Source organism: Cinclus cinclus, chromosome Z (genome assembly GCF_963662255.1).
Source record: "Cinclus cinclus chromosome Z, bCinCin1.1, whole genome shotgun sequence".
NCBI lineage: Eukaryota > Metazoa > Chordata > Aves > Passeriformes > Cinclidae > Cinclus > Cinclus cinclus.
Genome location: NC_085084.1, coordinates 66,838,516 through 66,857,578, shown reverse-complemented (window position 1 = coordinate 66,857,578; position 19,063 = coordinate 66,838,516). Strand labels below are relative to the sequence as shown.

At 37.9% G+C, this 19,063-nt stretch overlaps 1 protein-coding gene across 2 annotated transcripts in view; it reads left to right on the top strand.

Annotated features, from left to right (window-relative positions):
- RAB3C (RAB3C, member RAS oncogene family) overlaps positions 1–17,346 on the top strand; it is a 117,385-nt gene extending 100,039 nt beyond the window's left edge. For both annotated transcript variants that reach the window (XM_062513195.1, XM_062513194.1), the window contains 2 exons: positions 6,523–6,647; positions 17,159–17,346. In XM_062513195.1, the coding sequence (XP_062369179.1) occupies positions 6,523–6,647; positions 17,159–17,346 (313 nt within the window). The remainder of the gene's footprint in view (positions 1–6,522; positions 6,648–17,158) is intronic.
- The last annotated feature ends 1,717 nt before the right edge of the window (positions 17,347–19,063 follow it).

Here is a 19,063-nt window from a genome sequence, read left to right as displayed (position 1 = left end):
ACCAATAATAAATAAGAATAAATGTCATAAACACACAGAGAATATCAGCTCTTACATCTTTAGCTGTTATCCTTGTTATCCATTTCCATTTTTTTATTGTTTTTAGGTTACTAAACATTTTGCAAAATGTCATATTTCCTTGCATATAGTTATAAAAATGCACATATTAAAGATCAGCTCAGTTTTACCTCTAAAAGAACTGGATTAATTTTGAATGTCTTTACAGCCTGTCAAAACTGAAATGTAACTCATGGTTTTCTAAAATAAAGTTATGGCCTCAGAAGCTTGTAGAAAGGGTTGTTTTTGTTTTTGGTTTTGTTTTTTTTTTAATAAAAATTTATGCAATTATTACCAGAACAATGAAAACCTGTGATGCTCTGGGTAATGTGCATTTTGACTAGCTTTCTGGCTGATAATGAGCCAGAAATTTGTTAGTGTCACACCTGTCATGCTGCTTTTGCATCATCAGTCTATCTTCCTCCAAGGAAAGGTTAAATGTGTAGCCTTTCTTTGCACGGTGTGCACTCTTTGGCTCTGCACAAGGAAGATAAAGCCTGTCAAAAGAAGTGGTGAGTAATTGGCATTGTTCTGTTTTCTTCAGTATCAGTGGTTTTTTTTCACAATCATAAGGCATTTTTCTTCATTTGCCCTTCAATCCAGGCAGAAAACACAGTATTGTATAAACAACAACTGACACATCAAAGAGAGTCAGTCTTGAGCAATACTCATATATCCTGTTCTGTTGCAAACATGGAGGGGTTGATGTCTCCCACTTTCGCTATTTTTTATGTAAAATAAGCTTTCCTGTCCAACCATCCAGGAGCCTCACCTGCCCCACCTGGGCTGGGACCAAAGCCTCTTCACAGCAACTGGCTGAAGTAACCCTGCAGGTGCCTTGTTGGACTCCCTACACACCACACACTCATACAGTCAGACCAGGTTTCCTCACTGGCTCTCTTACCTTTCCCATAACAGTCTCAGACATCCACAGCAGAGTCTCAGACCTCTGTATTCTTAAAATAATTTAATCATGGTGCAGTAACAAATTAACAGCTTGAGCTGGTGCCTTTGAGGAGGGACCTCTGATAAAGACTTTCTGGGCTTTCATACCCTCAAAGTCTAAGTTCTCTCCAAAGTCTGGGGTCATCAGTTCCTGCTGTGTCTAATTGTCCAGTCACCTGGCTGACACCACAGGTTCCCAGGCCTTTTGTTATGCAAAAAGTAGCTCAGGTTTATTTTTCCTTGGGCTCCTGCCACCCAGAGTATAATCTGCAGCTCGAACTGCCATGCTTACCAAGCTACCCACACTAAACATATCCTTAGCACATCCACTTCTCCCCAAATGCTTTTCCTATAGCTGTTTTGTGATACTAAGGCTGGAATAGATTTATTTTTCTCATTTTTTCCCCTTTAATTGCCCATCTCCGTCAATTTTCAGTACTTCTGTGTTGCTGGGATGTCTTTGCCTAGAGGGTTCAGTTCCATGACTGAAAATAAACATCACAAATTCAATATATCATGCATTCTGGATAGAATTGAAGATGCTAGAATGTCCACTAGATTTTAAACCCTCCTTGAGAATGATTGAGGGGCGATTTCCCCATTCTTGTCACATGTTCATCTACATCAGCTTTTTATTTTGCTAATTACTTCCTTTATGTCTTGCTTTCCATGTTTTCCAGCAATGGCTTCAATATTATTAAGGGGTTCATAAATGCAAAAGCAAAAACTATTTGTATTAGCCACAATCATGGAGGTTTTATGGCCTGAAGGTAGAGCAGAGCAGACAGATGAAACAAGTAGAAAAATTTCAAAAGTTGCAAATATCCAGATTTTCCTTGTCAGTAGAAGAGGAAAGATCCTGAGCTGTTTCTTAAAGACAATTCTATTTCTGTGTATGGCTCCAGCTATTCATCAGTTCAATTAAAATATGGCAAATGTTTGTATATTCTTTTAATTATTAATGCCATTATTACTAATTATTTCTAGTATAGTCATGATATGTCAATAACTGTGACAACAAAAATCTAGTATGCAAGTACACCAGGACCCTTTTTCTTGTTTTTTTGCTAAGACTGCTCCAAATTTTTAACCTTAGTACTCTCTTCAGAATCCCAATTAGAGAGCAGAGTTGTGGTTTTGGTTGGTAGGTTTGTATATTTTGAATGGCTTGTCTCCAACTAATACTAGATTATTTACTGGAGAATAGATGAGAATCCTAAGGCCACCTCTCTCCCTGCCTTGCCTGCAGCAAGGTCTAAAAACCCAGTGCAGAGCAGCTGGTTCAGAGCCAAATTCCAAATGGCCATCAAGACTGAGCATTGCAGTTATTTAATGTGCCATACAGAATAATCTTACATATGCCCCATTTTCACCATATCCAAAAGATAAGCATGAGAGAGAGAGAGGAGATAGGTAAACTGCAAGATTCTGGGGCATTCTTAAGGCACATAACCTATCAGTACTGCTGGGAATTATAAGACTTTAGGAGACATTGAGGGGATGGGAAAAAGAATGGAGCCTATGATGTACACTGAAGTGTAGAAAACGCTTCATTGTATGAATGAGATCTCAGACTCTTTGGAAAAGCTGGCTTGAATGGGAAGCAGGTCAGAGTTCCTCACAGGCAAGGAGGGTGGGAAAGGATTTGTGGCATGATCCTATTTTCTGAAAGTATGTGAATGACAGAGCTTCCCCTTACCATACCTGTCTGTACAAGGGGTTGGAGAGTGCAATGGTGTGTTTTCCCATATCACAAGAAGGAGACTGGGGAAATTCTTTGCTTCAATTACAGAAGGAAAATTACGTCTCCTGACAAAGCTGGAGAGCAACCTTTCCTGCTCAAAGAGGCATGAACAATTGCCACGTTCTTCAGCAAATAAACACAGGAATTTTAACTGGGGACACTGAACACTTTTGGAAACCCTTCCAAACTCACAGTTGCTTATCTGATACTGCTTCTCACCAAATAGATAAACTGAGGGAGGATAAACTGTGCTCCAACACAGATCCCACCACTACACCATGACCTCTAATTTAGCTGATGGACTTTGCAGTCACCATGCTGTAGATAAAAATTGGAGAATTTTAAGGATTAATAGACTCAACATAACAGTAACTTAAAAAAATATACAAAAACAAACAGGCATTTTTTTAGAGATAGAAGTTTCTTTAATTTGGTTTTGGTTTGTTTGAGGTTTTTGTTTAGGTTTGGGGTTTTTTATTTCTTTTGGATGTACAGATAAGCTTTTATCATCTAATCTGATGTGAGCAGTCTGGGTTCCACAGTAGTAACATCAGAGCAGTTCTCCAATACTGCTCTGTGCTCTCTACCTTGGCTTCCAGCATCTCAGCTGCCTCAGCCAGCCAGGGCTGCATGTTCCTGAACCCCATTCTGTCACCTTGTTCAAGCTGACCAAGAGCACACATAGGCCCCCCTGCCACTGTTGCCTGGGTGGTTATTTGAAGATCTCACACTTTTAAGATAAGCCAATAGCATTGCTTTCATTTGCATTCAGCAAGTGTTCTTTTCTGACAAGGGGCTGGTAGAATTGTAGTGCAGGAAGGACCAGCGTGGTGTTGAACATGGGAAGTAATGAATCATTTCACTCCTCCATCAATCTGCCCCTCTGGAGTCTATTAGTTTTAAAAATTCAAGTGTGATGCAGGTTGCCTGCCTACCATAGAACTAGAAAGGGAAAGATTTACAGGGTAAATTACTATTGGCATACACCAGGTCACTGAGAGTGGACAAGAGCTGTCTTTTTCAGGTTACTGCAAACATCATCTTTGCCTTTTCATGTATTCAATCTTCCTGTGGCTGAAGTTCTTTACAAGGACAATTGTTTGTGTTTTGGATTAATCAGAAACCTTGGTCATTTGAAAAGTCATGTATGCAAGGAACAGAAAATTCTTTTTTATTTATTCAAATAACCTATGTGTTGGTTTAGGTGGGGAGTTGTGGGAATCAAAATCTACAGAACCCAATAGTGGAACTTTATGTCTAAAAGAAAACATAACAGTGATAAGCCTATCATATCCTTTGAATCAATCTTCTGCTGATGTGGTGTTGGTTATGAATATATTTGACTAATTTTCAGCCAGTTATATTTTTGCACTACAGTCTTTTGCAAAATGTAAGCCTTTGGTTTTATTTGCAAGGATAAGTTCTTTTCCTGTTACTTAAAAAACATGTAACTAGAAGATGAGACAAAAGCAAGACAGACTTAAAAATGTCTGAATTTGAATGCACAGACTGTAGTTGTACAATTAAACAAATCATATCTGGCTGCCATAAAATGAAGGTACCTTACATTCTTAATGAAAGAAACTCATGTAGAGCTCTGGAGGTGAAGTCTGTAAAACATAGTTGAATGAATGCTCTTTGCAGTTGTGTGATGATATTTCTTCAGGTTGTATTTATTCATCAGTTTATTCCATTTCAACTTTACAGATTATGTATGTAATTCCTTCTGTAAAGCTTAGTATCTTTACTGTATATTTTGCTTTTGAAATGTATTGGATTTCCTGCTGACATAAAGAGAATAAATTGGCTCACAACTAGTAATTGTTCAGAGCTAAGCTCTTTTAGAGTCCTTAATGGACTAACATACTCTGACATTTGAGGTACAAGTATTTGCAAAGTTGCTGTGGTGACAAATGTAATTCTGGTTAAATACACAATAATAATTATATTTTGCTTAAGCACTCAGCATGATTCCAAAAGTGAATTTCACCATTTCTGACAAAGTGAATGCATGTTCTTTTTTTCTGAGAAATGGTATCTTTAGTAAAATATGAGTGTATGGGGAAGTCTGACTTCTCTTTGATCACAGTACCTTACACCTACTCAAATTACTATTAAAACAGATTTAGAATTGCACAGTGTCTACTTCTTGAAGAAAAGACCAGGTCAGGCCTAAAGGAACGCTGTAGCACAAAATGCCTGGGACTTTCCTCAGCTTTTTTTGGCCATTGTGATAAAGTGAAACATTCCTAAAGGCAGTGATCCTTCACTTTAAATTTCTCTGCCTGGCACTGCAAACCCATCAGACATGGCCTAGAGGTTCCTTGACTCGTGCACAGAACCTGTAGGCAATGGCACTGGACCCAGGGTCACAATGATAGCATCTTTTGCCTGTGGCCATTCCTCTGGTTTTGCACTAAGCAAAGCCAACTGGGGAGATTTGATCAATTTTCTGTCTTTCACTAGAATCAGTTGTTAGACTAGATCATGATCTTTTTTTGAATCTAAGAGTTTGCAGGCAGGAGTCTCAATGTGTAGAGATGCTGACTGTGCTTTGAGAAGGGGTTCCTAGTGAACACACCCATGCAGTACCCATGCAGACCAACTTCCAAAACATATAGGTCACAGATTTTTGAAGCTATTTAATCTTTTGTCCAAGAGATTTTGAGGAAAAGGTCCATGATATGCCACAGGATTTCTTTCCAGGACATCCTCTCATAAATGTGTAGTTATAGAAGTTAGTTTCTATTCTATTGCCATTTTCCTAAGCACCCAGTATTTTCTAAGGAGGGAGGGAGGTAGGAAATGATGTGGAACAGCCTGGCAAAAAGAGGTATGCTCTCTGTCTTTTTCCTTTTCCGTTGATCATTTAGAGACAGAAAAATATCAATATCCCACCAAAAACTTAGAGCCTAGAGCCAGACAATCACAGGTCCAAGACAAAGGGTAAATGCTTGGAGTAAATCCCCTGCATCCTGTGTTACCTTCAAGAGCAAGTATGCTCTCAGTCAGAAGCCATGGAGCTTTCCTTCTACAGAACAGATCTGGGTACCAGCAGAATGGTTGCAGGCAGCAACTGAGAAGTACCGTGAGTATGGATCTAAGTCACCCATGATCTGTTCATGTTCAAAGAGAACGTTGTAAGCTGTTTCACCACCAGCACTCATAGTGGCTAGGGTGTTTCAAGGCCTCAGATACTTCCATTCAGCTGTAGTCATGGTTAAGGCTTATATAATTTAATTGAAGGTAAGTCAGAAGGTAAGTCAGCCTTGCCTGTGGCTTAACACACAATGTGTTACTGACCTTCCAGTAGATCAAAGACACAGATGGGTGTGCAGGAGAGAAACAACAGAAGGAAGACAAACTGAAATTTTTAAAGTTTTGCTGCTAAATTTACATCCTGATCTTAAAAGTAAAAGATAAGAAATTAATACATTGCTGATTTTCTTTCAGAATTCTGTTTTTAGATTATAAGATTTATATTACAATGTGAAAATGGGAATACCATCTCTTCTTCCTAAAATTATAGGAAGAATGTTGATGGCAGGAGAAAATAATATTTTTAGTAAGCAAAAGTAAAACCTATATTGATACTATCTCTGTAATAGTGATGCATGACAGATAATCCTTAGTTTATTTAAAATCTGTAATTAAACAGAATAAATGTTACCCTAATTGTTAAAATCAGTATTGTAATCTTTTTGCAACTCTGTTTGAAATTGACTTAAGGGGAATTTGCTTTGCTTTGACTCCTCACTCTCCCTTTCTCTTTTAAGGTCAACTCAAATCAAAACCTACTCTTGGGATAATGCCCAAGTTATTTTGGTTGGCAACAAATGTGACATGGAAGATGAACGAGTAGTCTTCACTGAGAGGGGAAAACATTTAGCAGAGCAACTTGGTAAGAAAAGACATGACAAAAGCTTTGTGATTGTTTGTGAGAATGCACAAATAAATGCCATTAATTGCTACAGTACTTGTAAATACTTGCTGATGACACATTCATTGTAAAAGAATAGTCACTCACTGCTTCCCTTTCATTTCTACAGCCTTTATGATATGGAGCAAGGAAACAAATAAATTAAAAAAAAAACACAAACAAACAAAAAGAAAAAAACAATCACTGTCTCCTCAAAAAAAAAAAAAGGGAAAGGAAAAGGAAAAGGAAAAGGAAAAGGAAAAGGAAAAGGAAAAGGAAAAGGAAAAGGAAAAGGAAAAGGAAAAAGACATTTAGAAAGAAAAAGGAAAAAGAGAGGAAAGGAGAAATTCAGAAATTGCAGAAAAAGCTTACAAGACCTTGAGACCTTTGACCTTTTTGCAACTTGAGTAGATTTGGGTTATCATTAGCAATACCAATAATCCAAATATGCTACTGTCCAACTCAACTCCTGCTGCAAACAAATAATCCACTGATCTACTGTACATCCACAGAACTGTAGATATGAATTTGTTTCATAAAGTCTCCCCTCTGGGAAGAAAATTCTGTTCACACAGAAAATTGCTAAGCTGTGAGTACCTCTGTTGTTTCTGTTTCTACACAACAATGTTATCCTTTCATACCATGAAATGTTTTTGAAGTGACAATGGCCAAATTTTAATAGAAAATCTCCAGAGCATCATTGTAATACTACTACCAGCCTCTTTTCTCCTTCAAATTTCCTGATTTCTGGATAGTAAGCTCAGCAGGTGTGTAAATCAAACTCTGGCATTGTTAGAGGTCAATTTATACACAGAATCATAAATTATGGGCATTGGTTTGCCATTTATTTTAAAACTGTGTGTGATAAAAGCTCAATCTGGTCAAAATATGTGTAATATAGATATCCTTGTCACTATTGCTATAAAGGTAGGTGGATGAAAGGATGTTTTAAGAGGAGATCTAATCTCATGTTTGTGGTTCTTAAGTTATGTATATTTATAGGTCAATGACCTTATTTTATAAAAAATATTTTTTCTACTTGTACAGTTACTTTTACTAGTAAACAATATCATCAGAATAACATGCCTTTCTATTGCACCTCTTTTAGTAAGTGTTGCATATGTCTAAAAAAATATATCCTTAAAAGAATACATTAAAGATACTATAAGTTAGTCCTTGAAAGATGACAGGAAATATTTAACAGATGGTTATTTCCAGAATACTTTCCAATATTCTTTTAGGAATTGAGTTTCTCAAACTTCTTGCAACAAAACCATTAACAGAGGATATTTGTCTTTGCTGAAAAACCTGTCATGTTTATACATTTATTTATCTATATCTGTTTTTACCATTTATAATATTTACTCATTGCAATTTGAGATAGGAAAGTATATTTATTGGACAAATAGATACCAAAAATCTAATTGTATATTTTTACCGCAAATTTTGACTAGTTGCTGAAATGTTTAGCAACAACCATAAATTTTCGCTATAGAGTTTGAAGATTTTTTTAAAGTCATATAACAAATTTGAATTTCTATTCCTTGAACCATATTCCTATAAATAAAAAAAAAATGTAGTGAATTGACAAAACATCCCCAGTTGGATTTATGAAGACAAAAAGGAACTTTGCATGTTGTACAGTGAAGAAATCTCAGATGTAATATCCGATGCTTGAAAAAAAGAAAAAAGGGTAATAAGATAGATATCAAAACTCGTGTTTCAGGCTTTAAAGCAAATTCTAAATCCTGGGGTTTAAAATTCAATCTTTATTGAAGAAGATTATCCTCTATTTCCATATTTATATACTCAGGGGGTTTCTTTTCTCAGATATATATATCCTGTGTCTATCTCAAGGGCAGATTATTCTATTAGATAAGTTTTGTCTCTGATCCCATCAATTACTGTAGTCAGACTGCACACACAAATGTTTACATATTTCCTGTATAGCTGCAATAATTTCTTAAATCTTCCCAGAAACTGAATGAGGTTTGAGTGCAGGAAGAGCAGAAGAAAGTCTTTCCTTTAACTTCTGTAAGTGAAGTGGCCTTGCTGGCTGGTTTGGAGAGCACCCATTGTGTTTTACACATGGGACTGTCTTTTATTTCTATTGCAGTAAATTGATAACATCTCTTACAGATAAGTATTTAAAATAACAATATAGATTTTTTTTTGTCCATCTAGATATTTTAAAACTGTGAGCCCTTTGAATTCAGTGTTGATCACAGTCACAAGCAAATACAGTTCATGAGTGCTGTACAAAAAACTACACGTTGACACCTTCTGTTCTCAAGTGTGGTTTTATTTTCAGCCCTTGTTTATGTGAAGTCACTGAGAAGATTAACACATGTACCTTCTGGGGTGAATATTCTAAAGGTCAAAAAGAGCACTGGTATTTAGCCCTCCGGGAAACATGGTGTTCTGTTGAGAATAGCGTTACTGGAAAATGGGGCCTCCTTTTGGCTCCTGACTTCTCTGAAAAGTGTGGCCTTAAAGTTTATTAACAAAGTGTAATCATTCATTTCTTCAAATCTCTGTTGTGGCTTATTTCTCAAGTGTAACCCAAACAAGGGGTATAAATGAATCAGCAATTGGTCTCATTACTGTTGCAGGAGGTCTACTGAACTAGTCAAGTGTCCTCTGGTACCTCTGCATACCTTTCTCATGGCAGTCTTCAAAGCTCACAAAAGGTTGAAGGAATAGTTAGGAACCCAGACCTGTCCTTGAGGGAAAATTTCAGAATGTTTATGAGGTCAGAATATGTCTTGTTTGCTTTGAAGTTCTTTTGGTTTTGTTTTTTGTTTTTTTAATTTATTGTTAATAACATGACAATGTTATTATTGCTAATAACATGGCAGTGCCCCCATGGATCATAGCTACAAGCAGGGTAGTAGGTGCTTTGTGAAAGATGCAAACTGGCAAACATGCTGTGATGCTTTCTCTGACCATAGCAAATTATATATGGGTTTCATGATACAAATGCAAAGCATTTATATTCAATAGGCCTTTTGTAATTTTTTTTGGTGGATTTGTACAATGATGTCTTTGAAGCCATATAGAATCATATCACCCACAATGTCCTTTAAATATGTATAGTTTATCTGTAATCTGCTTCTCCTTTGAATTGGCCTCCCAACAGTTTTATTTTATTTTTCTTCACTATTATACTCTTACAACAAGTGTACAGTTGTTTGCTGCTACCTGCTGTATACTTCTCTGGGTTTCAGAGAGCTCTGCCATAGTCTTTTTTTTCTCCATATGGCAATTCCCAGAATATTTAATTGTTCCAGGCAGAAAGACACAAAGAATGGCATTAGCCATTCCTTATCATCCTATTCAGTACTTTTTTAAAAGTGTTTTTTCCAGAAATTATTTCATGGTTGTTTAACACAATAGAATCATGAAAAGATTAAAATTACAGTTAAATGGTAATAGATGAGATCAAATAAAGTCACATAACTTTTCTTCCTATAAATATAAGTCCAAGAATATGTAGAAATGTAACAAACCATCCAATAAAGAAAAATAATTAGTGCAAGGTTGGTATTGATTTGGTAATCACAACAAACACATTTGAAGAAGTTTATTCATTAATCATTACCAGAAAAAGGGCATAGAATATAGTTCTTATTATTTTTTTGTCTTCATGAATATTTGCTCTCAGCAGTATGTGGATTGTCTATGGAATAAATAGAAATATAGTCAGCACTTATATACTTTAAAGCATTTTAGTAAAATAGAGAACTTCTTGCAATTTTTAATGATGTAATTTTGGCATTTAAATCAGGGACCAAGTGGACACTGATGCCTCAGCACACAGATTGCTAGAACAGTGAGTTCTGTTTTGCCTCCGTGACTGACTGAAGGCTGTGGTGCACAAGGCAGGGTCACCCACAGCTTAGAGAGCATGGACATATGGCTGCATCTAAATTTGCATTAAAATGAAAATAATTGAGCTGTGCTATAATATGCCTGCTCAAACTTTCATCTTTAACTGTTTTTTAGCTCTTTCTAACAACCAAATGTTAGTTCCAGGCGAAAGAGACAGACTGACAGCTCTGACAAATACCAGTCTTCTGTTTAGTTACAACACAGACAGGCTATTGGCAGACCAATTACAGCCTCCTGTCCCCAGGATGTTCTTTTACTAGGGGGAAAGCCAACTGCCATTGCTTTCACATACTGTGGAGCTGCATTACAGCAAAGTTATTTAATAACAATGAGGAGCAAGGGTTTGCTTAACTTGTAAACACACACAAAAAAATCTTTGCTAGAAATGTATTTTATTGCCCAAATACACTCATTTAAAAGGTATCTGGAAACTACAATCAAAATCAATACAAATTTACAAATACTGGAATTTATATGAAACCTTCTGTTCTGAAAGACTGGAAAATGAGATGTTAGCTAGAGCATGACTAGTGACTTCTCCTTGGGTCTGTCCATTCTGCCACAGATGACAGTCTCCCTTTAGCTTTGTTTTTGTTAATAAATTCGACCATCCTAAAGACTGGATAAATACCTAAGCATTTCTGTTAATAATCTTTACCTTACTTTTAGTTCTCTATCTTGAATGGTGATAAAGCACCAGTCTTCACTGAGATAATATTAGCAGAGTCCTGTTCTGAGGCTCAGTGTTGTCTTAATAATTTTCTTATTGTAGTCTGGCACTTGAGCTTGTTAGGACAGCAGAGATCCCATCCTACTGACTTAGAGAGCAAAGCACAACAAGCCAGAACTGCTGCCATAACCAGATAGCTGCTGATTTGGGAGATACTTTGAAGAGCAGCAGTGGTCTCCAACTACCTTTAGCTCAGTTTCCTAGGAGAGGTGACCTTTGCAGTCATGCCGCGTGTGTTCTTTATCTCTTTGACTAAAAGATATTGACAGTTCTGAGGAAGTGGACATCTGAGCAGAGGAGAAAGGTCTTGCAGTTATCTTGATTGACAGACTGTATGTGAATGCAAAACTTACTAGGTACTATTCAGAGTAGACAAGAAGTTAAGTGCCTGCCAGCGCCCCCTCAGAACTGCCCACAGGATGCAATTCTAAGAAAATAAGGCCTTATTAACTCCTTTCCTTTATATGCAATGATATTGTTAAATTTTTAATTCCCATGACTTCTTGGAGTTTGCCTTTTACATCCCACTCTTACAAAGGGAGCAGCTTCCTGCAGCCATTTCTTGCTCTGATGCTGCAGTCTTGAACTGCTCAAATTTTGGATTGAACAAGACACAGAAGCAGCACTGAGGACCATGGTTCAAGCTTGTCTTCATGAAAGTTTAGAAGGATAGCTATTGAGGCAATAGACCCTTGTGGACACCTGTAAAAGATAACATCAGGGGTGATAAATTAAATTTTCTTTGTTGTAGACAAACACTCAGAAACCAAAATGCCTTCCTTATCAACTGGTCAACATCAGCAGAGGTCTTGTCTGTATTGTCTGTGGAAATGTGCTATAAATTCGCAGTCTAGCCTGTGCTCTTAATGTCATGTTTTCTCAGGAAGATGAGAGGGTGCAGAATGTTTTTCTCTCTGCTTGTGACTGCTTTCTGGGTTTTTTCTTCCTTGTGTTTTGAAAGCAGACATAAACAAGTGTTAATGAGCAGTCATGAAGGAGCCTCTACAGAGCCAGCACACATGTGAGGCAGAGAGGGTACAAAGTCAGTAATTTTGGCTGTGTGTATGATTCAGGAAAGCCATCCATCTAACTGCTCTCTGTGTGTTGTAGATCACCAGGTGAGCAGCAGCACCAGTTGCCAGTGCCCTGTCTAGCGCTGCTGCTGTAGTGCTCTGTGGGAGCTGCCAAGAGCTTGCCAGCTTTCTTTGAGTCAGTAGTAGAGAAAGAGGGAAAGAGTCAGCAAAGGAAAACTGAATTAAACACAAAATAAGCATTTAAAATATCGTGTAGCATGTTCCATACACTATTTACATATGTTCAGGTAACACTTGGATGTTTTGGATTTTCTGAGTTTCAGCTCTGTTCTGCCTTACCTACCAACTTACCTCTTGGGCTTGTCATGTCTTTGGAATAATCTCCTCTGCCTGGCCTCATCCACATCAGCAGTACAGATCATCACAGGTGGTGGGATCATGGTGTTTGAGCTCTGCTTCCCCAGGCATCACCAGATAACAGCCTTGTTTCACACTTACACCCTCATGGAGAATGTTTTCACTCCATTAATAATGAGCGGTGGAAAAAGCCCTGAAGAAAGTATTGAAAATCATAGAACTTAGGCTGTCATACACAGGGATTTATGAAGCTTAGGATGTCTAAGAGCCATTAGTAAAATAATTGCAAGATGAGTCAGGAGAGAAGGAGGTGTCATGGGGAAAAAAGATCTGCAAAACCTTCCATAACAGAATGAAAACAAACAGAATTCAAGTGCTGATTCCAAGTGCACTCTGCTAGGAAAAATTCTGTATAGGTCCTATAGAAACTGTTCCACAGGGAGGGTTTTGGTAAAACAAACAAACCAGCCAAAAGAACCAATCTAAATTTGTTGGCATATCTTGCACAAGGCAATACTCACATGAGAAACTGAATCTCTTGCCCAGGACATTCAGTTGCTATTTGGGTGTGACAGGAGCCTCTCTTACGAGTGTCTTTATAATGGTGTCTTTGTCTGCATCAGATGAGATTCTGAACTCCTGCTGAATTTTTGTAATCCAGCTGGTCCTACTTGCTCAGTACATACCATGATGCTTTGACAGTGATTGCCAGAAACTGTACAAAGCTTTTCTTAACTGTCTTAATTGGCTTCAAAGATTGCTGTGTTTCCATTTCTGCACCTGTGAGTTTCCATGGACCATCTACAAATGTCTCACCTGTGTTGCAGCTGCATCTGCTTTACTGCAGGAACTGCCTGGAAGGAACTCAAATGTATGCACTGTTCTCTTCTTGGGAAGATGGATGTTTATTTGCACATCCAAGCATATAAATAGCACCCATCATAGGCCTATACAGAGTAGGTAATTTCCACTACTGTCCAAAATTCCCACCTGTACAGTTCCAGTAAAGAATAAAGAATTAGTTATGTTGTGGAGGCAATTGGGTGCTCAGCCACTTTCTCTCAGGTCTGTCCATTGTCTCATTGTCCTGGTTTGAAAGACAGGTGTTTGCTAAGGGAAGCAGAAGCTTCCCTTTGGACTGAAAAATGTGATCCTTCCTTCCTACAGATTATTATGAAATTAAGGGAGCTCTCAGGCAAAGATATGGGGGTAGGAATAACAGTTCTTTACTAGTATATCTAACAAGACAAACAAGAACAACAACAGCTGTGAAATTACCCACAAACAGAACAATAACTCAGTCCCAGTGTTTTTTGGCTGCAGGCATCTTTTCCCTGAGCTGCAGTTCCCGGTGCTGGGGCCGGGCAGGTCCTGCAGAGCCACAGGAGGGCTGGGGGTGATGGCAGAGCTGTCCCAGGGGGAGAGAGAGATGGAGAGAGAGCCCTCCGCTCACGGTGTGGGTCCTGGTGCTCAGCAGAGTGCTGGATGGTGGCAGGTTACAGCGAGAAGGGAGAAGGGCAGGGTCTGACAGCAGTGAGGATGGCTCCCGGTGCTGGGATGGCAGGGATGGGGCTGAGGCGGCGATCGTCCTTCTTGTCCGAACTCCGCGGGGGAAATGGGCTGAGCCAGAGCCTTCTGTCTGCTCTTCTGGATGTTTGGATATCGAGGGGTTTCCCTCCTCTCTCTCTTCCCGCCCCCCCCCCCCCCCCCCCTTGCCACCAGGGCCCAGTCAACAGGTATCTTAGCATGACTATGGGGAAAATTCCACAGAGGGAAAAGGGAAAGAACCAACTCCCAACACTCATCTATGCAGCAAAGTCTAGCCTAGAAGGTCCAGGCAATTAATGTCTAAGGTAATGGAATACTATCATTGCCTGATATCTAAATACACCACTGCTATGGCTGCAATTTCCTTCTTATATCAAAATCATATCTGAAATTCCATAGACATCACCACCCCTAAAGCTGTACTTTATCTGAATAAATTATTTTGTGCTTGTCACTCTCTAACCCTCCATTTGACTTGGAGAATTCCTTGTAAGTTTTTTATGATGTTCTTTTACAAAACATCCTCACCATGATAGTGGGCCTGTTTTCTTGTTCCTATCCTTGTAACAGTATTTCTTGACATGGGCCTCCTCTCTTCTTTGTGACTTTTGCTTTCATTTTCTTCTTTTCTCTGTCCAAGTCTTTTACCTAGATATCATATTTGCTATTTCATGATCATCTGATGTGCTCATTATTCCATCTTTATAACTGTAAAACCTGCTACACTCCTAAATGTCCTTAAGATTCAGTGTTCTTATCTATCATCTCCAAAGCTTTGGTGTATCATTCCTCCATTGTCACTCAATCCTTCTACCCTGTGGAACAGCTGCCTTCCTCCTCCTTCTTGTAGAGAGCTGTGGAAAATTCTTGACTGTGTTGCTGGGCTAGAGTTGCATCTGGGTTTCAACACATCACACTGAAATTGTGGAGGATCTTCCTTTCCTCAAGCAGCTGCCAAGTGATCTGAAGAGCTTTCACCTGCATGGAGCCCTGCAGGAGGGCCAAAGCCACCAGCAAGTGATGTTACTCTGGCTTTCCTCGTTTTCCTTATAGCTTAGAACAAAGGAAATGTGCAAGCAAAGCCAAACAAAAGCAATATCACATAGATTCAAACTATAGCCCTGCATGTAATTTTCGTAAAATGTCTTTTATCATTCAAAGTTTTCCTACTTTGCAGAGAAATGTGGAATGGAAAAGTTTTTATGGCAATGTATTAAAACACTGGTGAGATAACCCTTTTGCTTCTTCCTGGTACTAACAGAAGACATATGACCAAGCAAATCCCTGTACTATATTTGTAGCTGTTGCTATCTAAACTCCCTTTGAACACTAGCTTTTGCTGGTACTTAGCTTCTATACATTTAAACATTTTAGTACTTTGTGATACTTCAGTCCAGCACCCTACGTAAATTAAAAATACAAAAAAAAAATCAGAGCAGAGTTGAGTTTGTATATTGCTTGTTACTTCTTGTTGGGTTATCATTACAAGCTAAATATAATTATCTGCAGTAATTCTAGGGTAGAACTCAAAGTGCAAAAGCTGCATGGAAAACAGTTATAGGACTGAATGTGTAGATTACATTTTGTTTAGATGGCATACTGAATACATAATACTATTGTGAACAAAGTACTTGCATTTAAATTTCATGTGGCCTTCAAAACAGAATAAAATAAAACATTAAAAAATCCAAACCAAACCAAACCACCAGACCCACAAAGATCTGCCTTCTGTCCTTCTGCCAGGAGTTTCAAATAATTGAAATTTTCTGACAGGGATTTTTCTCACAATTAAAGGCATTAATATTTAGATTTAATCAGAAGGAATCAAAATAGTTATGCAAAGGCTAAGCCAGACTGTACAAAGGCTTCTGTAAAATTACCAGTGAGTCAGATGTTTTGTAAACTATTTCAATATTGAACTCATAGTCAGTGGAAAGACAGGAATGGAAGAAAGTTTTGAATTATCAGCAAAAGGGTCAGCAATGCTATAACTGGGGAAAAATGTAGGAAAATTCCTATAAAAATAAATTAAAGAACACAAATGCTTTGTAAAAGAAAAAAGCACTTGGGAAGACCCAACACTAGCAGAAGTCTTTCAGGTTGCATGCTGATGTCCAAGCTTCAAACCTGGCCTAAGTGAATGAGACACATGTGAGAGGTGAGATGTAGTACAAATGGGGACAGAGAAGAGAACGTAGGAAAACTTGTCTCTGGAGAGCTCAGAACAGCTGTCTCTCTCCATAAAAACTTCTAGTGTCCCTTAAGGGCTAAGGAAAGCTCTGGTTTTTGCCTTTGGGGTAATCACTGAGAATGAATCAATAACAGGTCCTTATATATAAAATAATTAAGATGTTTTCTTCCTTATGTGCATTTTTGTTGTTGTTTTTTAATTAGTTCTGTTTGTGGAGTTGAGAATCCCTTTGGTCCCATGGATTCATGTCTAACTTTAGTAAATACCAGATTGCAAAAATCTTTTCTTGACTTGCTCAGCTTTTTATCTGTACTTTTCCATGTATTATTTTGTATTTTGGCACCACCTTAATAACACAATGGAAATGGCTGTTTCCAACTGAATAATGCTCAGAGAAACATAACAGTGAGAGATGGAGCAGCAGATTACTCGTTCCCAATGGCTGTAGGGCATTCCTAAAATAATACTCTGAAACAGGTATCAATTTTTAGATTAAACTGTGTTAAAGTAGGATTTTTCTAATGGAATATATTTGAAGTGGTCGTAACTTTATCTGGCCTTGTATAAAGCCAGAAGCACTATTGTATTTACTCCAATTGTGCTACAACTTTAACTGCTCTTCTTTCATATGTGTGCTCTCATGTATTTCTTTTCTGAGTGTCTCCTTCTCAAGAGAAGTTTGCATATTTATTTGAGATACGGAAATATGCCTAGAACATAAACATGTTATTTATTTTCTTAGGATTTGAATTTTTTGAAACAAGTGCCAAGGAAAACATTAATGTCAAGCAGACGTTTGAGCGACTTGTGGATATCATCTGTGACAAAATGTCAGAAAGTCTGGAGACAAATCCCACCATTGCTGCCAGCAACCAGAACACACAGCTAAAGGACACCCCTCCTCCACAGCAGCCCAACTGCAGCTGCTAATGCAGCTATCAGCAAAGGCAACTCCAGTGTGTTCTATTGCCAACAGAGTATTTATGAATGGTCTATATGCCTTTATTTATACTGTCTTACTAATTTATTTGGGAGAACAGTCTTGTTTTATGTCAAGCTGTTTGGATATGCATATGGGGATAGAGCAGTTTTTAGTCTGAAAGGCTGATCCATGTTTTAGAACCTGGCTTTTGCATGCAGGATGTGTATTAACTTCTCTTCTCTTTTTGCTGTTTTATATCACACTTCAGCTGGTGCCATGTCCTCAGACCATGTTTGCCCATAATTGTCTCTCGCTTTGTCAGTTTCAAGCTATATAGTTGAATCTTTAGGGTAGTGGTCAGGGTTTTGAGTTAGTTTCCTGATGCCATTTGTATGTTTTCCTGGCTGAAAATGAATTTAGAAGCATTTCTCTAATGAGCCAATCCTTCACTCTCTCCAGATCACTTGTACAAGGAGCACTTCCTGAAGCGCACTGCCTTGGCAAACCAACACTCACTATGTTGCACAACCTGGCTGACTGAAACTGTAGAAATTAGAAGGAAGTTAGAGCCTGAGCCCAAAGCCATTAAAATTCCCTGTGAATTTCCAACTGAATGTGAATGTTCAATCCAGACTGTCTTGGATAGCTAGTGTATTTACTTTTACATAGGAGCTACATTTCTATCTAAAACTTTTCTGAAACTGGACTTAATTTCTCATTCCATCATTATGGAGATCCCAGTCTTACCTACCCCTGTAGCAGAACCCTAGTTAGCTCTTTCCATTTCTGCCTGCATGAGACATTAACCACACAGTCCTATATTATGTCTGACAGAGCCAAATCCATTGTGTTTGGCTGTTCATAGCCAAAAGCTGCCTTGTCACACTGCTGTCAAAACTGCATGCTTCAGTTTTCAAGAATTTCCTCTCTCATTCAGTCACTGAGACAGCTACCACCACAGTGGCTGAACATGTCTGTATTTTACTCAAACCTATTGCAGAAATGCTGATGGTGTCAGTAAACTGAAGTTTGACCCCATTTTTTTCCATTTATTTTGGCAAAAGAATTGGTATTTTTTAAAACTTTAGGAGTAATAAAAAATTGTCAACATTTCTAATCTTAGTCTGCATGCATTGAAAAGGTCAGCAAAAGACTGTGAAGATTGCATAATAAAGTACACAAATTCTTTTATGATAAAGTGTTAAAATAGTTATATTTCACAGCTTTTATTCCTCTAGTAATTGGTGGAAGTTTCTTATATCTGTGTCTTGAAGTACATTGTACAACTTCTTTACTTGCACTTCAGTGACCTTTTTAACTAAACAGCATAATTGAAGAAGCACTGATTATTTTATTTTTCCAATTATGTAGAATTTAAGACAAAGCTGACATTTTTTAAACTGGCAGCAATAGCAAAAAACTGAAAAACAGAAGAAAGGAAATAACACATAGTACAATGAATTACTCACAGCTGCAAAGAAATCCTTCTTTACAGTTTATGTTTTTGGAAGGCAATTAATAGAACTTCTGATACACATTAAGAGAAAATGGCCACTTAAAAAAAATTATTAAATAATCTAAATTGCACTTTGACACAGTAAGAAGTTAATTCCAAACAGGGCATATAGACACATGTAAAATGGATATGCCAGGAGGGTTCTACCTGAGCTGCCTAACATAAATGAATCAATGCTGTCTTCAATCTGGGCATTTAAATCGTGTCTA